At 35.7% G+C, this 24,643-nt stretch overlaps 1 protein-coding gene across 4 annotated transcripts in view; it reads left to right on the top strand.

Moving 5' to 3' along the window:
- Nucleotides 1-24,643, top strand: part of GLS (glutaminase) — an 82,990-nt gene that overhangs the window by 8,264 nt on the left and 50,083 nt on the right. For all 4 annotated transcript variants that reach the window (XM_074399349.1, XM_010351559.3, XM_039470079.2 and 1 more), the window contains exons 2-7: nucleotides 7,720-7,816; nucleotides 8,174-8,295; nucleotides 13,734-13,863; nucleotides 15,632-15,711; nucleotides 19,516-19,679; nucleotides 24,585-24,643. In XM_074399349.1, coding sequence (XP_074255450.1) covers nucleotides 7,720-7,816; nucleotides 8,174-8,295; nucleotides 13,734-13,863; nucleotides 15,632-15,711; nucleotides 19,516-19,679; nucleotides 24,585-24,643 — 652 coding nt within the window. The remainder of the gene's footprint in view (nucleotides 1-7,719; nucleotides 7,817-8,173; nucleotides 8,296-13,733; nucleotides 13,864-15,631; nucleotides 15,712-19,515; nucleotides 19,680-24,584) is intronic.

Here is a 24,643-nt window from a genome sequence, read left to right as displayed (position 1 = left end):
TGACATTTAGTACTTCCCTTAGTTTTTGTGTTAAGAACCCAGATGAATTTGCTTATTTGTAAATAAAAGTACGTAAGTCCTGAGTGAATAAAATTTATGATCTCACTTGAGTGTAGAGATTTAAAGGACATCTATTTTTAGCAACTCAAAAACTGAGAATTAGGCATGGAAGTGGCTTTAAAAAACATTTAGTTCCAGCTCATTTTACATATTATATAAGCTGCCCACAGATATTAAACGACCTAAACAAGTTCAGACAGTTTCGGGGTTTGTTTTGCTTTTTCTTTTTTCATCTATTAGCAGCAAATTAATTCAATTTATAGAATTAAATATTTTTAGGTTCAGGATTATAAGAGATCTTACAAACCCTTCTCCCCAGCTGCTGCTTTCCTCTCTTATGTTATATACTTCCCATAGGTTGTTACTCATCTCTACTTGAATACTTCCTTTGCATGGGAGTTCACTCCCATTTCATTTTCATAGCTGTTTCATTTTTCTTTATATGTGACTGAAGTCTTTTATTACCTTCTACCTGTATATTTTAGTTATTCTGAACAAGTCATCTATACTGGTATCAAAGTGATTCCAGTGACAGAATTCATAGAATATCTGTATTATTCCATCTAGACTTAGGTATTAAAGGACTTGGCTGAAGAAATGGATTATTGGAAAAACTAACAGAGTTGGACATTATAAACTTGATCTCCCCAGATCCTAGTCTTCCCACCTGAGACAGCCAGACTGCCTTTTGGATTAAACTTCTGAAGTTGTACAAACACATGGACAAATTGTCATCAACTGACAGGGAAAACCTGACCATTTCTTCATATAAAGCTGGCTTTTGTGCTTTTTACTTTGGTCTGCTTTTAAATGAATTTCTTCTATAAAGTCCAGTCAAAATAACAGCCCTAATTTAATGTAATCTCATCTTTGCTTTGACAAGATGCAGTTTTGTCAAGGCAGAACAATTTAGTTTTCTTATTTGCATTTTGGTTAGAAATTTTTCAATTGGTAAGGAGCTTCATCTTTTATTATGCTTCAAAAATTACAGATATTCATCCTAAAATAGAGTGCTAACCACTGAGAGCATGAGGTAGCAAAGCAGGAAGAGTCGGGAGCGAGGAACAAAGGACTGATTCTGGTCCAGCCACTTAAGATTTATGTGACATTGGGCATGCTATTTGACTTTGATACCCTTAAAACAAAATTTTTAAAAAAAATTAAAAGTGAAATTTATTTTTTTTTAGAATTGGAATCTTGCTGTGTCACCCCGGCTGGAGTGCATTAGTACCATTATAGTTCACCGTAGCCTTGAACTCCTGGGCCCAAGCAGTCTTCTTGTCTCAGTCTCCCAAGTAGCTGGGACTGTAGGTGCATGCTGCCACACTCTTCTAAGACTCTCTTTATCTGTACATTGGGGACAATTAACTCCCTTAATTTACCTCATAGGGTTTTAATATGATAGAAAGTGAGAGTCCTTTATTTTTTATTTTTTATTTTTTATTTTTAGCAGTAAAACCTTAAAAGATGCAAGTTTTTATTTTTAAATTCTACCAGTGATCAGCCTTGGGGCAAAATCACTTGAATGATATGTAGAATTTGTCACTTTTTTAGACTTACATTCATTCTGATGAGCTATTTTATTATATGGCCAGCCACCATCAATTCAACTTTCAATTTAACAGGTTTATTAATCTGCTAATTTGCTGGTGTTGATAGACAGTTGTTACCAATCAGCTCACTATAAATTCAAAATGATACACTGATTTTAAAACAACCGTGATTATCATCTTAAGGATCATTATTCTTAAGTGAAGGCATAAGTAAAGACTAGCAAATCCTTTTGTATTCTGTTATTAGGCCTCATTTTTTTTTTTCTAATCCCACTTGAAAAAAAAGTGATAGTTTTTCATTATCTCATAGGTGTATCATACTATACTATGTGTTTTAAGAGTTAGGCAGGGTTGTGAAAAAAAAAATTTTTAAAGACTTGATCCCAGCCTTGAAACTTTATAGTTTGGGGAGGTTGGGTTATAGGAAATGCTGTTTAACAAAGTAAGACAGTACAGTTGGTTTCCATTATTTTCCTCCGTTCCCTTCATGGATTCTTGAATTTTCTTCCTTTTATTTGATAGTTTTTTATTTATAAGATTTTTGAACTGATGAAGGTGAGTTTGCATTATTGGTCCTAATTACACATTAGAAACCATCTTGGGCCGGGCGCGGTGGCTCAAGCCTGTAATCCCAGCACTTTGGGAGGCCGAGGCGGGTGGATCACAAGGTCAAGAGATCGAGACCATCTTGGTCAACATGGTGAAACCCCGTCTCTACTAAAAATACAAAAAAAAAATAGGTGGGCATGGTGGCACGTGCCTGTAATCCCAGCTACTCAGGAGGCTGAGGCAGGAGAATTGCCTGAACCCAGGAGGCGGAGGTTGCGGTGAGCCGAGATCGCGCCATTGCACTCCAGCCTGGGTAACAAGAGCGAAACTCCGTCTCAAAAAAAAAAAAAAAGAAACCATCTTGATTTCCCCTACCCATTAAGGCAAAATTAAATACTTTCTCTGTACTTGCTAATACAATAATTTTTGAAAAACATTTTTACCACAGTATTTGCCACATGGCTTTAGTCTTATTTCTCCTAGACCACAACTTTACTTTAGGGATCTTTATCTTTTTTTTTTTTTTTTTTTTTTTTTTTTGAGATGGAATTTCGCTCTTGTTACCCAGGCTGGAGTGCAATGGCGCGATCTCGGCTCACCGCAACCTCCGCCTCCTGGGTTCAGGCAATTCTCCTGCCTCAGCCTCCTGAGTAGCTGGGATTATAGGCACGTGCCACCACGCCCAGCTAATTTTTTGTATTTTTAGTAGAGACGGGGTTTTACCATGTTGACCAGGTTGGTCTCGATCTCTCGACCTTGTGATCCATCTGCCTCAGCCTCCCAAAGTGCTGGGATTACAGGCTTGAGCCACCGCGCCTGGCCAGGGATCTTTATCTCTTTTGCTTAATAAGCTGTACAAGAAAAGGACAAAACTTAGTGATGCTAGATAATGCTGAAGAGTATAAAGAATCTGCTGGGGCAAAGTCCTATGAAACAATTGAAATGATCATTGATAAGCTTAAAGGTTTAGGGAGAGGAAGGTTATAAACACAAGGCAAGATAGGTAAAAAAAATAAAATAAAATAAAGGTGAGATAGCAGTACTTATTTACAGGTCATTGAGTCTAGTCAATTACATTATAAGGAATAAGTTAGGAGTAAATAGTCTAAAGCTAATTTATAGAGAACTGCCTACCAGACTGCCTACCAGACTGAGGAGTATGAATTCCCCCTCTGGTATGGGGAAACTAATTTGGTCAGTGGGTAAGCAAAGATACTTCCTCTTTTCATGTTGCAGAAGTTGGTCCTGCATTTAAACTTAATGTATTTTTTGTAGGGTAGTTTCCTCATTTAGCAGTTGACATATCTCTCTCAACACTGGAAAGTATCTATATAATAGCTTATAGGTAGAAACAGGCACCCTAATTCACACATTCTGTGCTCTAGCTGTTCTTTGTAAACACTAAGTGAATGCTTACTTTCATCCCTTTGGTCTGTTTGTCAGAAATCCTTTTCTGTTGCCATGCTTCCAGCTCCTATCCATCTTTCAGGTTTAGCTTAAATTCCACCTCATCTAAAAAAAGCTTGACCTTATTAGACTACAGTGAAGTAGTTTTCCAAAGTCTGGATGTCATAGATCTATTCTCGTAATTCCTCATTTTATATACATATCTTCTATGTCTTCTAGACTGTAAATGATAATCTAACCTGATGTTGAATATGGCATAAATACATAGGATTTTTCTTCTTTTTCAATACAAAATTATTTTTAAGATGGTTATTTTGTGAGGCTAAAGTAGGGGAAGGAATGGGTAGAAGAAGGAACAATAAGATAGTAAAATGATCTTAAAGGCAGAATTTAGAAAGGAAATGAGAGAGAGTATCAGTTGGAGAAAGAAAAAGGTGAGAAATAAGGAATTTCTTATTCAGATTATCTTCTGTTATATCCTATTTGAATTGCTGAATATCATAGCCATTTTATGTTTTTCTCTCCAGGGACTCTAGAGGACTCACTTGGGTTATTAAAATTGTTGATGATAAAATTTGAGAGCCTACTATAATCCTATTTGTCATTAAAACTTAAGTACTTTTCTCAAGGATTTCCTAGTTACTATATAGTTACTGAAAGCTGTAGTTTTTAGCTTTTGAATTTTAATAGAAAAATACATTATTGTGACGAATTACCAAAAAGAATTAATTTAGGGAGAGAAAAAGGGGGTTAAGGCATGAAAGATCTTTAGAGTAATTTCTGCCTTGTAGAAAGTTTGAGGAGAATATTTGAGTATGTTTGTTCACCAGACTGTTGAAGCTAATTCATTCTCAGATCGAAGTCTGAGCTTTCAAATGCTGAGAAAGGTAGTAATTTGTTTTTATCAGTTCTGACAGCTTATTTTGCGAGTTTATTCATTAGGGCTGGCTTAAATTCTTTCTCCTGTAGATAAAAATTAGTTTCTTGTTTAAAAGCAAGTAAACATTTACCTTTTTTGCTAGCTATGGCAATAACGTGGCCATTTTAATTTTTTTGCACTATGTGCCATAAGCTAAAAAAGTGTATATTTTACATTATTTACATAGCTTTTAGGCAAAGCAAATACCATTTACTGGTGTGATAAATACATAGAAAGCTTATTCTGCAGTTTTTTAAAGTGACAAACTACCATTATCTGGACCAACCATTTGCTGTAAATAATTGATATGTTATTATCCACTGGTTTTTTGACAGCTGATTCAGTTTTTCTTTAAATATTAGGTGGTGAGTATTGTTAAACTGTGTTTAATGGTATTAGATCAGGATAAGACCTAGAAAACTTGTTTGTACCTTATAAAGGTAATAAGCTAGCAAGTTAGAAAGCCAGTATAATATAGTAGTAGTTTGGATTCAGAAAAACAGAGATCTAAATTTATCTTTGCCACTGTGTGACCTTGGAAAGCTTCTTAACTGCTGAACCTCTGTTTCCTAATCTGTGAAAGGGGATAGAGGTACTCATTTTTTTCAACAAATAAAAAATTTGTTGATCTTCTACTGTGTGCCAGAAATCGTAATATATTTTGGTACTATATATTATAGTACCTCTGTCATAAGATCCTTGGAGGATTGTTAGAATGCATGTGAAACACTTAGCACAGTGTGTAGAACATAAGTAAGTGATCAATATATTTTAGCTATTGTTATGAAAACATCTCAAATGCAATTTTTTTGGGGGTAGAGGGGAGACAGAGTCTTGCTCTGTCACCCAGGCTGGAGTTCAGTGGTGTGATCTTGGCTCACTGCAACCTCCACCTCCAGTGTTCAAGCCATTCTCCTACCTCAGCCTCCTGAGTAGCTGGGAGGCTGTTGAAGTAGCTGGGAGGCCCCCCACAACACCTGCCTAATTTTTGTATTTTTAGTAGAGTCAGGGTTTCACTATCTTGGCTAGGCTGGTCTCGCACTCCTGACCTCAAGTGATCTGCTTGCCTCAGCCTCCCAAAGTGCTGGGATTACAGGTGTGAGCCACCACACCAGCTTCAAATGCATTTTTAAAAGTTATGTAAGAGTAAAAATAGTTGCATGGAATAATTATACATCCAGGATATGTCATTAAATACTTTAATGATAAAGCTATGTGTTAGTTTTTAAAAAAACATTTGTGTGACATTCATTGTTTAAAAGTTTGATTAATTGGTTAATCACCAAGCATAGTGGCTCACACCTGTAATCCCAGCACTTTGGGAGACCGAGGTGGGCGAATCACTAGGTCAGAAGATGGAGACTATCCTGGCTAACATGGTGAAACCCTGTTTCTACTAAAAATATAAAAATTAGCTGGGTGTGGAGGCATGTACCTGTAGTCCTAGCTACTTGGGAGGCTGAGGCAGGAGAATCGCTTGAACCTATGTGCCTGTAGTCCTAGCTACTTGGGAAGCAGAGGTTGCAGTGAGCCAAGATCGCACCACTGTATTCCAACCTGAGTGATGGAGCTATGATTTGTAGAGTTAAATGTATACAGCCTTGCCTTGTCCCTCTGTGTGTGTTAAGAGATTGGTTCCAGGACCCCCACAGCTCAAGTCTTTTATGTAAAATGGCTTGGCATTTGCCTGTAGCCTACTTACATCCTCTCGTATGTTTTAAATCATCTCTAGATTACTTACAATACCAAATATAATGTAAATACTATGTAAATAGTTCTTACACTGTCCTTTTATTGTATGCTTATTTTTTTTCTGAAATTTTTTATCTGTTTATTTGAATCGGTGGTTGCAAAGGACTGACTACGTTAGGTAAAAACTAGATCACGGCCGGGCGCAGTGACTCAAGCCTGTAATCCCAGCACTTTGGGAGGCCGAGGCAGGTGGATCACAAGGTCAAGAGATCGAGACCATCCTGGTCAACACGATGAAACCCCCCCTCTACTAAAAATACAGAAAATTAGCTGGGCATGGTGGCGCGTGCCTGTAATCCCAGCTACTCAGGAGGCTGAGGCAGGAGAATTGACTGAACCCAGGAGGCGGAGGTTGTGGTGAGCCGAGATCGCGCCATTGCACTCCAGCCTGGGTACAAGAGTGAAACTCCGTCTCAAAAAAAAAAAAAAACCTAGATCACTTTAGAAATAATAACTACAACTACTGTCAGTTGAGTCTTACTCTCTGCCAGGCTTATTCTAAAGATATTGAATGTATTGAGTCAACTGATCCTCACAACAACCCTATGAGGGAGACACTATTATCCCTTTCTCAAATGAGGAAACTGGATCACAGAAAGGTTAATTAATTTACCCAAGGTTATACAACTATAGTATTACAGCCAGGATTCAAGAACTTGTGCACTTGCTCTTAACTACTGTCCAGTAGTTAATTGCTGTCTCTCCCAGATTTCATAATCAGGTTAACTCTTTGAATAAAAGGTAAATATAGTAATCATATTTGGGAGAAAACTCCCAAAACAACTAAACAGAATATTGAGTCTTAGCACTTTTTTAAAAATTTGAGACAGAGTCTTGCTCTGTTATCCAGGCTGGAGTGCAGTGGCACTTTCTTGGCTCACTGCAGCCTCCAACTCCCTGGTTCAAGTGATTCTTCTGCCTCAGCCTCCCCAGTAGCTGGGATTACAGGCACATGCCACCACACCCAGCTAATTTTTTTGTATTTTTAGTAGAGACGGGGTTTCACCATGTTGGCTGGTATGGTCTCGATCTCCGATCTCCTAACCTCGTGATCCGCCTGCCTCGGCCTCACAAAGTGCTGGGATTGCAGGTGTGAGCCACCGTGCCTGGTCAGAATATTAAGTCTTATTGGAACATATGTTGAGCTCTATAATTTGTATTGGGTGATTGTACTGGACTATATAGGAAGGCATCACCATAATGGATAGCTAGGTATTAGCACAGCTAGAGTTGATGATCAGGGTTTCAAAACCTAGGATTAAAAAATATCTATGTGTTAGTGATTTTTTTAAACTTGTTTTTCAGTGTGGTTTGTAGTGTTACTGATTTGATTTTGGCAAATCAGCATTTATTATGACTAGCCTTGAGTGTATAAGCTCAGCTATAGTCTGGTTCAGTGGTTATTTAATAATGGATTTAGCTAAAATCCATTAGATTGTTCATACAAGGATTAATTTTGTATTCTTTCTACCTCTTTAGTAAAATAAAACAGGGTCTGTTACCTAGCTTGGAAGATTTGCTGTTCTATACAATTGCGGAAGGACAAGAGAAAATACCTGTTCATAAATTTATTACAGTAAGTTTTTATATTTTTATATCTTAAATTAAAAAATAGTAATACTTAATAAATAAATATATATAGTATTGTTGAAATACAGTCTTAAAGGTCATCTGACATGTAGATTCTGACTGATACTATTTCTCTTATTATGTTTTCAAATTTTTATCATGCTCATTTCAAGGTAATCAATGAAAGAAAAAGAAACAATGAGAAACTTGTCCAGAAAGTGGGTAATAGTGACACTAAGATGCCATATTCATGTTCAGGTGTTGGGTAGAAGTTTTTATATACAGGAATAAAATCTTGTAGTTGGAATAAGCATATACATTATTTGCACCATATATTTACAAACTCTTATTTTTTTAAAAACAGGCACTCAAATCTACAGGATTGCGAACGTCTGATCCCAGGTTGAAAGAGTGTATGGATATGTTAAGATTAACTCTTCAAACAACATCAGATGGTGTCATGCTAGACAAAGATCTTTTTAAAAAGTAAAAGTTTCTGCCAAACCTTTAATGGTGATTTGCTATGCTATATGGTGATTCTGCTTTTTAAAAAAAAAAAAAAAATTCTATCTTTGAAGGCCACTGCTTCCTGTGTAATGGAAAAAGGAGATTTATAAACATCATTTGTTTGAAGAACTTGGTACACATTAGGTTCTATAATACATCGGGCTAAGAGTATACTTTCTTTAAATCTGTTCTAAGGAAATTTAGACACTAGTGTTTCCAGTTTACAGTCTCTGGAGATTGCATTCAGTTTGAGTAGAGTACATCTTTCGTCCTGTCATTGCTTATATTGATCCCCAATTCATCTGCATGACTTGCAGGCTTTCTCAGCATGGTCTCTAGTTCTTTTCCACAAGGTGATTTAGGTGACATCATAAAATTGAGAGGGCTTCAGACAAACCTGTGTTCCTCACATTGCATATCTGCATTGTCTGCTCCTCTCCTCTCTTCAGACGTATTAATACGTAGGCTTTTGGCTATTTTCATTTTCCTCAAAACAGTAAAGAACTAAAGGCAACTTTGGAGATTAAAGCCTTGATTTGATTGAATGAGAATTTTTACTTTGATGTTCCTTTATTTGCATATATTTATTATTTATCTTTATTAATGTGTTTCTATTAGTTTGATTACTTTTTAAATTTTTTAAAATTTTTTATTTATTTATTTATTTTAGTTTGATTACTTAAAGATTTAATGGACATGTGTGTAATGGATCCCAAAGAATCAAATAGTATTTTGAACTACTACTATTTAAGTGGAAACTAGTATAAAACTGTAAATACCGCTATAGGACATTGGCTTTTCCCAGACGTGGATCCATAAAATTTCTGCCATCTACTTTGAAAGTTTGTTATGTGTGGATGTATTTACTTTTATTTTATTTTGGGGGTTGGGTGATTTGTTCTAGATATCGTCCGGACTATTAAATCATCTGAAGGTATATGTATTTAACTGAGGTTCTCTGAAGTTTCCTGGCATGCTCTGAAGCACTGCTGACAGCTTGGGATTCTTACCTTTTCACCAGGAGATTATTAGTTCTGTTAACTTAGCTGACCTTCAAGTGTAGACTTTAGGTCCATGTTGCAATTGGTGTTAGGAATTTTAACTCTCCAGAACCTGTTTTTTTTAGGAGACAGAAAAACATCATTTCTAAATTTATTTGTGTCTTTGCAATAAGGATTATTTTTCATGTTCATGAACCATCTGCAAAATATTCTGATTAAAGTGCTTTCTACAGGCATTATTTTATTGTATCTGTGAATGAAGTTGTTAGAGTAATGGTAGGTAGATCTGTTGATAATCAGTAGGGGAACCGTTTGGGAATTTTAAGTGGAAGCATTATTTTATACACTTTAATACTTGAAAAAGTATTTGTGCTTTATAAACATGTTGCTATGTTTAAATATGAAATTTAAAACAATTTAAATCCTCTGATTATTAAGGCAGGGAACCATAAGCGTTACGTTTTCTACCTACAATTATATTAAGAGATAGTAATTACCACTGTTTTAAACACGAATCCAATTTTTAAAAAATCTATACTTGTAATACAGGCAGTTTCCAACTTGACAAATGTTTTATGGTCTATATGAGCAACCAGTAGAAAAGTACAGGTCTATAGGCATAATTATTTCTCTTTTTAGTTTTAGAATGAGGTGGTTCAAAACCTCCAACTGTTAACCTCTTAATAGTTTTCAATCACCTGGAAAGGTGATTACTTCACAGATGTTCTTTTCTCTGTTTTCAGAAGTTATCTAATTAGTGTTGCCAGAAATAAACTTCTCCCTTCCATGAGGCTGGGGAGGAAATTTTATAATGTGGGATTCATTTTTCTCCAGAGAAATAATTTATAAAGGTGTGTAGGTTTGGTTGAAGCAATGTGTTAGTATTTTACCTAAAATACATTGTAGATTAATATTTCTAGACTTTAATGATAATCTGAGAAACAACTCTTTTTTTTGAGACGGAGTTTCGCTCTTGTTACCCAGGCTGGAGTGCAATGGCACGATCTCGGCTCACCGCAACCTCCACCTCCTGGATTCAGGCAATTCTTCCTGTCTCAGCCTCCTGAGTAGCTGGGATTACAGGCATGCACCACCATGCCCAGCTAATTTTTTGTATTTTTAGTAGAAACGGGGTTTCACCTTGTTGACCAAGGTTGATCTCGATCTCTTGACCTTGTGATCCACCCGCCTCGGCCTCCCAAAGTGCTGGGATTACAGGCTTGAGCCACCGCGCCCGGCGAGAAACAACTCTTATGTGTGACTTTTGTTTAAACTTGAGAAAATATGTTCTAAGCATACTCTTTGGAGTATAACCTATTTGAAAGTTGGAGACTGCCTGTACCCAGCTTGATAGTCAATTGTTTTTAATGTTAGTAATTCTTAAAATGAATAGAAGTAAGAGTATTTGTGTTGAAAACTAATCCTTTATTTATTCATGCATTTTTAACCTTATAAGTATTAGAACTGTTTCTTTGTATGATCATAATTTTTTTGACCTTTTTGTTTTGGAAGAAAGTGGATGGTAGCCTTTCATTTGTATGTTTGATTTTCTTAAAATTTTCATATTTATTATGTTATTTTACTAATGAAAAATTATTTGTGAGAAATGTTTTATAAACTATTATGCATACTTTTTTTTTGTTTGTTTATTTGTTTTTGCGATGGAGTCTCGCCCTTTCACCCATGCTGGAGTGCAATGGTGTGATCTTGGCTCACTGCAACCTCTACCTCCTGGGTTCAAATGATTCTCCTCTCTCAGCCTCCCGAGTAGCTGGGATTACAGGTGGCCACTGCCACCTCCAGCTAATTTCTGTATTTTTTTTTTTTTTTTTTTTTTTTTGAGACAGAGTTTCGCCCTTGTTACCCAGGCTGGAGTGCAATGGCGTGATCTCGGCTCACCGCAACCTCCGCCTCCTGGGCTCAGGCAATTCTCCTGCCTCAGCCTCCTGAGTAGCTGGGATTACAGGCACGTGCCACCATGCCCAGCTAATTTTTTGCACTTTTAGTAGAGACGGGGTTTCACCATGTTGACCAGGATGGTCTCGATCTCTCGACCTTGTGATCCACCCGCCTCGGCCTCCCAAAGTGCTGGGATTACAGGCTTGAGCCACCGCACCCGGCTAATTTTTGTATTTTTAGTAGAGATGGAGTTTCACCATGTTGGCCAGGCTGGTCCTGAACTCCTGACCTCGTGATCTGCCCACCTTTGACTCCCAAAGTACTGGGATTACTGGTGTGAGCCACTGTGCCCAGCCATGCATTAGTGTTTAGTAATAAACACTTAAGGAAAGAAAATGATTATTTCCAGCTTACAGATAAGAAAACTGAACAAAGGACAGAGAAAGATATAACTTGCTGAAAAGCATAAGCACCTCCTTTTCAGAGTTCATTTTTTATATGACTTCTCATTTCCTATTAGAATCATGGCATCTATATTAAAATAACTCTTGATACTTGCAAGTTGTTTTAGAAGCTATGTGAAACATTAGAAATATTAAAACAATGGTAATATTTTGAGGTTAACATTGAAACTATCTAAAAATGATTAAGGTTTATTGAGTAAATATTTCTTAGCTCTAGGATGTCAATATTGTATAAGTTATGGAAATTGGGACTATACTTTTTTAATGTTGTAATAGGGTGATCCTTATGAGTGAAACAGTAGTCATTTCTATTAGGATTTTATTTTTAAACTACATGTTAATTTTATATTGAACAAGTGAGTATATATTTTTCTGAATTTTTGTTAATAGTTAAAATGTGAAATTTGGTTTTTAACTTTAATTTGGTTTTATGGAGAACAACTTGAATAAAAATATTGAGATTTAAAAATTTCTCATTTACCACAGACTAAACAAGCAATACTGAGAGTATCTACTTTTTTATATCTTCATTTATGATTAGTACAAGTTACTAAGACTCTTAGAGTCTCATTTTCTTACCTGTAAAGTGGGGAAATCTTTAGAGGTGATGTTTTGAGGATTAAACAAGATAGCTATTACTACTGAAACATAGTAGTGACTGGAAAAAAAATGCCAATGTGTTTTTTTTTTCTCTTCTACAAAGAAGCTGCTAATATAGTATCACATCACTAACTGGTGAGGAATCCAGGTACATCATCAGTAAATTCCTATAGTAATGGTTTGACTTTTTTTTTGAGAGGGAGTCTCACACTGTCGTCCAGTCTGGAGTACAGTGGTGCTATCTTGGCTCACTGCAACCTCTGCCTCCCAGGTTCAAGCGATTTTCCTGCCTCAGCCTCCCTAGTAGCAGAGACAAGGTTTCACCATGTTGGCCAGGCTGGTCTTGAACTCCTGACCTCAGATGATCTATCCTCCTTGGCCTCCCAAAACGCTGAGATTATAGGCATGAGCCACCACGCCCAGCCTGGTTTGACTTTAATACTTTGGCTATCAGCATTTGATTTTTTTGTCTGTTGAGGGCTTTTGAGATTTGTTGTAGTTGATATTATGGCTTAATACCTGTGTTTAGCAAGTCTTCCTTTATTAATTAAATATTCTATTACTGAGTTATAGAGGCTTAAGAAGCTCAGAATATATGACTGGTTGTAATCTTATTTGCAAAACTTTTTAAAGGCTGCATTAATATACTGATTTTCTGACTTAAATTCCTTTTAAGAAAAAGCAGAATAGTGGTTCAATTTATTAGAGAAGGTCATGCCCTCTCATCCACTTGGTTTACTATGTTTTTTAAGTACTTGTTCACAGTGAAGCCTTTTTATTCTGCATTGTATTTACATATTTTATATTAAATGGAATATTGTAACATGACGTTTTTGGTGACTAAAATTAATTATTACACTACTTCAAAAGAAATTTTATTTCAAAGTATACATTATTTTTACAAGCATTTTAGCAGACATTTCATTTAAGAGGTAAATTAATCTAACTAAACAAAGTTGATATAATTTAGGAAAACATGTTACAATGCAAAATGTATAATTTTTAAACAAAATGCTAGTAATAGCTATATAAGAACTAAGAGATGTATTTCTGAGATTACTTGATAAATAAACAAGATCTCAACCATGGGAGGCAGTTTGAATTTTTTAACCAGATGTCATCATGCTGAATGTTTATCAACTCTGAGTAAGAAACTTGTTTCAGATGGTCTTAATACTTAAACCTGGTGGAATGCTTTTCCATTTTAATTTTTGACACAATTTTAGGCACATCCAGATTATTTCTCCTACGTGTTCAACAGCTTACAATCAACTACTTGAAAGACTGCTAGAAGGAAAGAAAATAATATACAAAGTATAATTTGTGGAATTTAGTTGTATAAAATGATAAATATGTCTATTATTTAAACAGTGTCTGAATTATTGCCATTGTTACCAAGTTCTAATATTTGAAAGGTACCCAGTTTATTAATTATTTTTCTTACATTCCACAGATGTGTTCAGAGCAACATTGTTTTGTTGACACAAGCCTTTAGAAGAAAGTTTGTCATTCCTGACTTTATGTCTTTTACCTCACACATTGATGAGTTATATGAAAGTGCTAAAAAGCAGTCTGGAGGAAAGGTAATGCTTTTGATATACATATTTTCATATCCCAATCACTTAATAAATTCAGCTCATTTTGAGGTCTAGAGAGTAAATTGTGTAGTTGTGTTTTGGTAAAGAAAATACTTTAGCTTTGTTTAAGAAATTTAAGTTAAGTGAAGCCCCTGGATTTAGTGTTTTTAAAATATTTTAAATATTTAACTTTGTTATTCTGGCTAAAGAGAAATCTAAGGATAAGAATATTTTCATTTTTAGATGATGGTGTATTTAAATTTTTTTTTTTTTTTTTTTTGAGATGGAGTTTCACTCTTGTTACCCAGGCTGGAGTGCAATAGCGCGATCTCAGCTCACCGCAACCTCCCCCTCCTGGGTTCAGGCAATTCTCCTGCCTCAGCCTCCTGAGTAGCTGGGATTACAGGCATGCGCCACCATGCCCAGCTAATTTTTTGTATTTTTAGTAGAGACAGGGTTTCACCATGTTGACCAGGATGGTCTCGATCTCTTGACCTCGTGATCCCGTTGCCTCGGCCTCCCCAAGTGCTGGGATTACAGGCGTGAGCCACCGTGCCCGGCTTCATTTTCTTTTGTTTTAACTTTGCGTAGCCTTAGTATAATATGATTGGCCCTTGAACAAAGCAGGGGTTATGGCCCACACAAAAATCTGAGTATAACTTCTGACTGCCTTAAAACTTAACTACTTATAACTACTGTTATAAGCCTTACCAATAACAGAAATAGTCTATTACCTCATATTTTGTATATTTATTATATACTGTATTCTTATAATAAAGTAAGAGGATAGAAAATGGTATTGAGAAGATCATAAGGAAAATATATTTACTATTAAGTGGAAGTGGATCGCCATGAAAGCTTTCATTGTCATCATCTTCATGTTTAAACTGAAGAAGAGGAGGAGGGATTGGTCTTGTGTCTTGGGGGTGGCAGAGAAAGAAAAAATCTGCATATAAGCGTACTCTTTGAGGCTTAAATCCATGTTGTTCAAGATTCAACTGTATAACAACTTCAGTGTAAATACTTATTACTTATTTTTAGATACTTGATTCCTAATTTCTTTTCTTTTTTTTTTTTTTTTGAGACGGAGTTTCACTCTTGTTACCCAGGCTGGAGTGCAATGACACGATCTCGGCTCACCGCAACCTCCGCCTCCTGGGTTCAGGCAATTCTCCTGTCTCAGCCTCCTGAGTAGCTGGGATTACAGGCACGAGCCACCATGCCCAGCTAATTTTTTGTATTTTTAGTAGAGACGGGGTTTCACCTTGTTGACCAAGATGGTCTCGATCTCTTGACCTTGTGATCCACCCGCCTTGGCCTCCCAAAGTGCTGGGATTACAGGCTTGAGCCACCGCGCCCGGCTTGATTCCTAATTTCTTAGTGAAATCCTATAGCACCCATGACCCTGATTAAATAAATGTTTTACTTTTTTCCTGCTTAAAAAAACAAAAAAAAAATTCAAGTCCAAGTTCCTCTACTAGACTCTCCTGCTAAACATAGGAAAGAATGCATTAGAAAGAAAGAATGCACTGGAAAACAAGAAATTAATAGAGACTGAAAGAAGTCACTTCAGATCTCACCCGTAATTCTCAAGTCTGTTTTGTCTTTAGTTTTCATGAACATTGTTATAGAAGATAGACTACAAAACCACTGAGTGTTCTAAAATAACCAGTCATTAGGAGAAGGCAAAATGAGATAAGAAATTTGTTGGTGGAAGAAAATATATTATTTGCCTATATTGTATCCATTCATTTCTTTCCACTCTTTTGGATAGGTTGCAGATTATATTCCTCAACTGGCCAAATTCAGTCCTGATTTGTGGGGTGTGTCTGTTTGTACAGTAGATGGACAGAGGTAAGTTTATTTCAAATTCATGAACACCAACTCTAAGCCTTAAATTTTGTATAATGGTTAGAATGACATGGAGAAGATCATCTTTTATGATGGAAATTAGTCCTAACAGGACATAATTTCAAAAGGTAAATAAATTTAGATTTTAATATAATTTTGAAATAACTGAAAGTTACATTATATTAAGTTTTATGAGACATCTATTTTATTCACTGTTGTAGTCTTGTTTTTTGAGTATTATTCAATACCTGCAGTTAACCAATTTGTTTAGGAAAAGCAGACTTGTCAAAACATGACACTATTCTCTAACGAACTGACCACTAATAAAATTAAGTCCCGTTTCTCAGCTTAACATTGGTAACCCATCTATTGTCTTTGTTCCTCATGTTTCTGTTATAATTAGCATGAGAATTAAGATAGTGCAGCATAACATATCCCATTATTCATCGATTCATTTGCAAAGTGAAAAGTCAGTTGCAAAACATGTAGGATTTCATGAAGTCCATGAAAGCAGTATTTGGAAATTGCTTACATTGGAGGCACAGCTGCTGACAGTAGAGGAACTTGCAGAATTATAAAAAGGATAGTGATGTGAGGGCACTTTAAAGAGAATGATTTGATTTAAAAATCAAAGAATTAAGAGAGGCCCTTGGAAAATGGTAAAGTTCTAGAATATTTTTTCAAGAATGATTCTTTTCATTGTGCTGGGTATTAGGCATAAAGATTATTATCATCTTGTAACTGATTTTATCGGAAAATTATGCTTTTTTCATTCATTTCAAGACTTAGCTCAGAGATGTATTCTTTTGGTTTTTGTTTTTTTTATTAAAGTATTTCTTTTTTATTAAAATATAACTTACCTAAGATGTATAACTGTAAGTGAATACAGCTTGAAAAGTTTATATGAGAGTTGTAATTTTACCTAAATTTTGTTAAAACTACTAAAAGAATTTAACTTAGTAATTTTAGATTTTACTCTTTTTTTCTTTCTTTTATGAAAATTTGAACTTTTATGTTACCCAGGCTGGTTTTGAACTCCCGGCCTCAAGCAGTCTTCCTGCCTTGGCCTCCCAAAGTGCTGGGATTATAGGCATGAGCCACTGCCCCCAGCCAAAAATTTGTGACTCTTAAGGACCTTCATTTTAGGTGATTTTAATTAAAATTTTTTTTTTTTTTTTTTTTTTTTGAGATGGAGTTTCACTCTTGTTATCCAGGCTGGAGTGCAATGGCGCAATCTCGGCTCACCGCAACCTCCGTCTCCTGGGTTCAAGCAATTCTTCTGCCTCAGCCTCCCGAGTAGCTGAGACTACAGGCATACACCACCATGCCCAGCTAATTTTTGTATTTTTAGTAGAGATGGGGTTTCACCATGTTGACCAGGATGGTCTCGATCTCTTGACCTCGTAATCCACCCGCCTCGGCTTCCCAAAGTGCTGGGATTACAGGCTTGAGCCACCACGCCCGGCAATTTTTTTTTTTTTTTTTGAGGCAGAGTCTCGCTCTGTTGCCCAGGCTAGAGTGCAGTGGCATGATCTCAGCTCACTGCAACCTCTGCTTCCTGAGTTAAAGCTATTCTCCTGTCTCAGCCTCCCCAGTAGCTGGGACTGCAGGTGTGTGCCACCACACCCAGCTAATTTTTGTATTCTTAGTAGAGATGGGGTATCACCATGTTGGCCAGGATGGTCTTGATCTCTTGACCTTGTAATCTGCCTGCCTCAGCCTCCCTAAAGTGCTGGGATTACAGGCGTGAGCCACTGCGCTTGGTGATTTTAATTTTTTTACTAAAAAAAAAATCTCAAGTTCTTAAATAATATATAGGTTATATATATATTATTAGATATGTGTTATATATAATAATATATGTATATAATATATATAATATATATTATTATGTCTATTATATATAACCTATATATTAATGTATATTATATATATATTGTATACAATAAAAAATATATAGGTTAGCCCATTCATTTTGAAGATAAGGAATCTGAGTCCCATAGTTGACATGATACTGGCAAAGGTGAAATTAATACCTAAATCTCTTCTAGTCCATTTTTTTCTTTCATTATTGTATGCCTTTTTCTCATTTGGGCCTGTGAAATGTACTGAACAGTCACCATATGTTGAATTAAATGTGTGCTATGAAGGGACACAATGAAATGAAAAGACATGGTGACTTTATCCCATGAAGCAAATCCCAGTAGGGAATGGTATTACTGTTTTTGCATTTTATGAAAGGGTTTATTAAGTAATGGAATTCTTTGAATTTGAAGGAAATTATTATCATGCGATACTTGGGTATTATTTTTCTCTTCTTAAATATTTTCTATGTCTCTTAGTTTCTTATCTAGAGAATTCAGAAAGTTGACTTTAGAACTAAAACATAAGTATTATCCAAAGGTAATAAGACAAGGCTTTTAATCATTTTTTAGAATGATTGTCAAGTTTGAAGTTTTTTTTTGAAGTTATAATCTTATATAGTATAACTATATAGTGTAAGGTTATAGTTATACGTTATGAGAAAAGTTGATAGGAAAAATATGCTTTTGGCATTTATACATATGTATTTATATTCTATAATACACTCAGAAGTGAGGTGGGTAAGCATTCTTGTTTGACCTTTGATGTCTCTGTCACCCTCTGCTTGGGGTGGTTAATAGTGCCCAGTTTCACTATGAATGAATGCCTGTGATGTGTTGGGACATTGTTCAGGGAACTTGGGATATTCCAGTAAGTATATCAAAGATCTTTACCTTTGTGAAGCTTACATTTTAATTTGGTTGGCCAGAACTTTTTCATTCCGAAATCTTTTCTCTACTTCATGTACTTCTCAGTTTGATGGTAACATAAAGCTTTCCTTTTGTTCTTTTATTTATATCCATGGTAATGATGATTGCCTACTGGAACTTAGTGCCAGCTCTGTCAGGTTTATAAAACTGGACGTTTTTTCTTTTAATGGGGCCAGGATTGTGAGTGGATGTGGTTCATAAGAAGCAGCATTTATAGACAGGGTCTCACAGAAGAGTATTGAATCTAAACTGAGCTCTGTTTAGCTCCTTAATGGTGGTTTAGTCACAGCTTACAGCTATGAGTAAAAAAGGTGATAATTTCTGAAAGGGCTAGTTTATTTTACGTGATTAAATACAGGTGGGAGTAAGGAGGCGCATGCTCTTACATTCTTCCCCAAAGAGGAAACTTTCCACATTACATATTTATTATCTACTTTAAAACCATAGTTCTGTTACGTGAATACTTTTATGCTTTTGCTTTTTTTCTTCTTCGCAGTATTCCTCTTAAACATATGGTCATTTCTGTATCCATGGAGTCTGCACCTGTGGATTCAAGCAATCGCAGATCAAAAATATTTGAGTAAAAAAAGAGAGATTAGTTGTGTCTGTAGTGAACATGTACAGACATATTTTTTCTTGTCATTATTCCCTAAATAACACAGTACAACAACTATTTACATGGCATTGACATTGCATTTGGTATTACACATAATCTGGAGATGATTTAAAACACATGGGAAGATGTGTGTAGGTTATATGCAAATGCTATACCATTTTATATAAGGAACTTGAGTGTCTGTGGAGTTTGGTATCATAGGGACTCCTGGAGTTAACCTCTCATGGATATCAAAGAATGACTGTACTTATATTTATTCTTTAATTTTGACATAAACTTGTGGTTGAATTATGGGAAATTTTTGTAAATTGGAATTAACATGTAAAAAGAATAATTCCAACTATGCAATTACACCTTTTTCCCAGTTGATGTTATTTTAAAAAATCTCCTTTTAAATAGGCATTCTACTGGAGATACCAAAGTTCCCTTCTGTCTGCAGTCCTGTGTAAAACCTTTGAAATATGCCATTGCTGTTAATGATCTTGGAACTGAGTATGTGCATCGATATGTTGGAAAAGAGCCGAGTGGACTAAGATTCAACAAACTATTTTTGAATGAAGATGGTAAGAATTACATAAACATTGGTTGAAAAAATATCTCATTTTCCTATGTAAATCTAAATCATTTTAAGCATTTTTTGATTAAAATTAAGTGTTTATTATGTGATTTCTATGCAATCCATAGAGAGAACTTCATCACCTACTTTTAAAAATGGTTATTTTATGCATTGTATACCACTGGGAAGTGGGCTAGGGAGAATGTGAACTTTCCTGGGATTACAGGCGTGTGCCACCACATCTGGCTAATTTTGTATTTTTAGTAGAGACGGGTTTTTTCCATGTTGGTCTGGCTGGTCTCGAACTTCCAACCTCAGGTGATCCAACCGCCTCGGACTCCCATAGTGCTGGGATTGTGAACCACCGTGCCTGGCCCCTGAGGATTTTTATTTTTTAGTGAGTGTTTTTACTTTTTCTCATTATAACATTAAAAAATTTGAAAGAGCCGGGCGCGGTGGCTCAAGCCTGTAATCCCAGCACTTTGGGAGGCCAAGGCGGGTGGATCACGAGGTCGAGAGATCGAGACCATCCTGGTCAACATGGTGAAACCCCGTCTCTACTAGAAATACAAAAAATTAGCTGGGCATGGTGGCACGTGCCTGTAATCCCAGCTACTCAGGAGGCTGAGGCAGGAGAATTGCCTGAACCCAGGAGGCGGAGGTTGCGGTGAGCCGAGATCACGCCATTGCACTCCAGCCTGGGTAACAAGAGCGAAACTCCGTCTCAAAAAAATTTAAAAAAAAGGCCGGGCACGGTGGCTCAAGCCTGTAATCCCAGCACTTTGGGAGGCTGAGGCGGGTGGATCACGAGGTCGAGAGATCGAGACCATCCTGGTCAACATGGTGAAACCGCGTCTCTACTAAAAATACAAAAAACTAGCTGGGCGTGGTGGCGCATGCCTGTAATCCCAGCTACTCAGGAGGCTGAGGCAGGAGAATTGCCTGAGCCCAGGAGGCGGAGGTTGCGGTGAGCCGAGATCGCGCCATTGCACTCCAGCCTGGGTAACAAGCGCAAAACTCTGTCTCAAAAAAAAAAAAAATTAAAAAAAAAAAAAATTTGAAAGAAACGCATTGTGTTTTATGCTTGGATAGTAAGTCATTACAGGAACTCAAAAGAAAAGGGAAGGACAAAAGTAGTTAGTTTAATATGATAGAGATTTTAAGTCTAAACAGCATTTAGCTGAGTGCAAACTAGGCTAAACTGTTCCTATGGTTTGGTTTCTGTTTTTTGATCTTTTAAGCATCTGCTGTGTTTCTGATTGATGAGTTAAGATACAGAATTGAAGAGTGAAAGTGAAGGTTGTAGTAAGGGCTGTGAGAGATACACTTTTATACCTTTTTTTCTTTCTACTGTATAAAAAAATGAAATGTGCCTTATACTCATTATTGTCGTATTAGTTTGTAAGATAAAGTCATAAGACTGGTATTTTCTTATGCTTCTCATTCTATTTATTTTGAAAACAATTATATTTTCTTTCCTATTTTACCATAACCTTTTTATTCTGATGCTATATTTGCTTTTATAGATATTACCATAAATTAACAACTTCGATAATGACATCATGTGTTGAAGCACTCTATTTACTAAGCTCATTGACATCTAGATTTAATATTGAAAGAATTAATACTGTTATTCTAAAAATAATCAAATATTTTAAAAGAAAAATTTAATACTTTTCCATGGAAAGCAAAGGAGAATAGATGTGTCTAGTAAATTGACTGATTTTGAGAGAGATATTTAAAGAAAAGAAAACAAATATAGTAATTTATAGAAGATTTCAGAAACAAAAAAATGAAATGGACTTGGAGCAAATGAACTTAACAGTGTAAGTAATGAATTTTTGCCATGGACATTTACGGTTTTAGAAATCATGAATTATTGATACTGTATTCTACATAAGAAAAAACAGGAAATCAGGAGTTTAGAATTGCTTATAATAAGAATGAAATATGGAGTTTAACAAGAGGTTTTGCCTTCATATTTTAGACATTTTTCTAAGCCTGAGCCAACACCACGAGTCTTGAAAGTAATGGTAAATAAAGGCTTTACTGTATTACACCTTCCTGAGTTCTGATTAGAGTCTGAGCTCTTGAGCCCAGTTTAGTTTAGCCCCAGCAAAAACAATTTGAGTATCTTCTTCATATTTAAAATTGCAAGGGTAGATTTTTGGTGAAACCATATAATTTTTTGGTGTGTATGTATATATGTACATCTAGAATTATAAAATTTAAAAATATATCAGTGTTATGCTAGCTTTATAAGATTGTGATGATTTATTAAGACTAATATGGAAAGAGTGACTAGATAGAGAAATTGTAGTAGTTTTTAATAACAGCGGTTTAAAAATGTTTGCAGCATAGAAAGTATTGGTCCTGTGGTAGGAGGTGGCTGATATTTTTTGTCATATAAAGTGAGCAAACAAGTTACTTTATGGAGATGTCAGTTTTGCCAACTATCATCTCCCAGGGAAGTCTTCTTTTTCTACCTTGTAGTGATCAGTTTAACCAACAAATTATTTATATAGCTTTCCTTGTCTGTACTGTTAACAGCTCTGGAGGGTACATGGGCCTTGGTTCTTGGAATAACTTTTCTGACTGCAGGTTACAGAAGACAATTTAGCAAAAGTTTGACTCGGCCTTTCCTGTGAACAAAACCCTTGTAAGGTTTATATGCTAAGCAGCTTGAAAGCTTTTTTTGATATAATATGAAAGAAGGCTGTGTATTTTATTGCCTTTGGGGGAAATAAATACTTGTTAAAATTGATCAGTTTTTTGCATTATAGTTTAAAATATGTCCATAAATTTCAGATGTCACCCATGTCCATTTTGTCAGTACATGCTCTGATTTGTCATTACATGCTCTGATTTGTCATTACTTCAAATGTTAGCCTTTATTAGTATTTTGTATGTTATTTCTGCCATTCACAGATATTTTTAAATTAAAAATTCTAAACCCATCAACTCTGTCTTGTGACAACAGGAAAAAAGAAAATTTCACAGTCATAGGTCTTAGATCAAGGTTTTATACTGCAGTTAGGCTGGTGTTGTGTTACATTCTCTCTGGCGGATTTCCAGATGTTCAGATGTCTGGATTTTGAGCTAGAGGCAGAGTGAGGAATTACACTCTTCTGAAAATTGGGCTGTCATGCCGTGAAATGATTTAGTGTTCTTTAAGACATCTTGAGTATAGTTTATGTAGCATTTACAGAGTATGTATCATTTGGAAAATATTTAATACTCACATTTTTGTGATACCATTTGGAATACGTACATTAGCAGCCTTCTAGGACTGTAGATTCTAAGCCTGATGATGTCAAAACTCTGCAATGGCAGTTAATGAACATCCATACAAATATAGGTATAAAGTAATTTAGCACAATCTGATTTCTGAATTCTGCTTTCTCTCTGCATAGGCTTTTCTTTCAGGTGGATAATATTTGGAAAATTTTTAGGTTTTGGCTCCCTCTTGCCACATAGTATTCTTCTGAGACAGCAAGTGTTCTCATTTTGTGTGGTCTCAGAGAAACCAAACTTCTCTTAGTATAATTTGGAGTAGGCAAATCTTCATTGTAATAATCAGATATAAAACAAATATTTGAACTTTTAGAACTAGGCATTATGAATAACCCAAAATGTATAATTATTTATTTATTTATTTTTAATTGACAGATAATTGTGTACAACATAGTGTACAACATATGGTGTACAACAGTGATTTGAAATATATATTCATTGTGGAATGGCTAAATCAAAGTAATACATTACTTCATATTTATTTATAATGAGAAAACTTAAAGTATGCTTTCTTAACAATTTTCAAGTACATATAATACTTGTTATTAACCATATCATGTTATAAAATAGATCTCTTGAACTTATTCCTCCTATCTAACTGAAATTATGAATCCTTTGACCAACATCTGGCAATTCCTTCTTTCCCCTCCCCCATTTCTGGTAACCGCCAGGTAGATAAATTAAAAGTTTGCTTGTAAATAGATGTTTCACTCTCCCCAAGAGTTTCAAGAGTTTTGTTTTTAGTGTTTGTGTTGTGTAGTGAATGAGAATATAATCAGTTGAGTTTTGAAATTTTTTTTTTTTTTTTTTTTTTTTTTTGAGATGGAGTTTCGCTCTTGTTACCCAGGCTGGAGTGCAATGGTGCGATCTCGGCTCACCGCAACCTCCGCCTCCTGGGTTCAGGCAATTCTCCTGCCTCAGCTTCCTGAGTAGCTGGGATTACAGGCACGAGCCACCATGCCCAGCTGATTTTTTGTATTTTTAGTAGAGACGGGGTTTCACCATGTTGACCTGGATGGTCTCGATCTCTTGACCTTGTGATCCACCCGCCTCGGCCTCCCAAAGTGCTGGGATTACAGGCTTGAGCCACCGTGCCCGGCTGAAATTCTTATTTATTGTAAGAATTAAGGAGTTTGGATGAATGTAAAATTTTAAGTAACTTTAAAATTATATAAGGATACACCTTTACTGTGAGGAAATACAAAAATCCTAAAAATATCCCTTATAAAACATTAGCCAGGTGTGGTATGTGCCTGTGGTCCCAGCTTCTTGGGAGTCGGAGGCCAGAGGATTACTTGAGCTTGAGAGGTCAAGGCTGCAGTGAGCCATGATTTTGCCACAGCACTTCAGCATGGGTGACAGTGCAAAACTCTGTCTCTTTAAAAAAAAAAAAAAAAAAAAAAAAAACTCTTATAATTTTATTCTATGTAAAACACTTGTTTGTGTTTTGAAATCCTTCTGTGTAAGTGCTTGTATATAAAGATAAAAATAAAGCACTTAGAAAAAAGCAAAATTGAGTTTACGTTAGCTGTGCTTTTTTCCAAGGTTATTTTAATGTAGTAATATTAGTCAAGCGTTTAAGTATTTGAAATAATGGTATTGCTTTTATATTTTTCAGATAAACCACATAATCCTATGGTAAATGCTGGAGCAATTGTTGTGACTTCATTAATAAAG

The sequence above is a fragment of the Saimiri boliviensis genome, chromosome 5 (genome assembly GCF_048565385.1).
Source record: "Saimiri boliviensis isolate mSaiBol1 chromosome 5, mSaiBol1.pri, whole genome shotgun sequence".
Classification (NCBI taxonomy): domain Eukaryota; kingdom Metazoa; phylum Chordata; class Mammalia; order Primates; family Cebidae; genus Saimiri; species Saimiri boliviensis.
The sequence above is the reverse complement of the archived record's forward strand: the minus strand, read 5'-3'. Positions and strand labels throughout refer to the sequence as shown.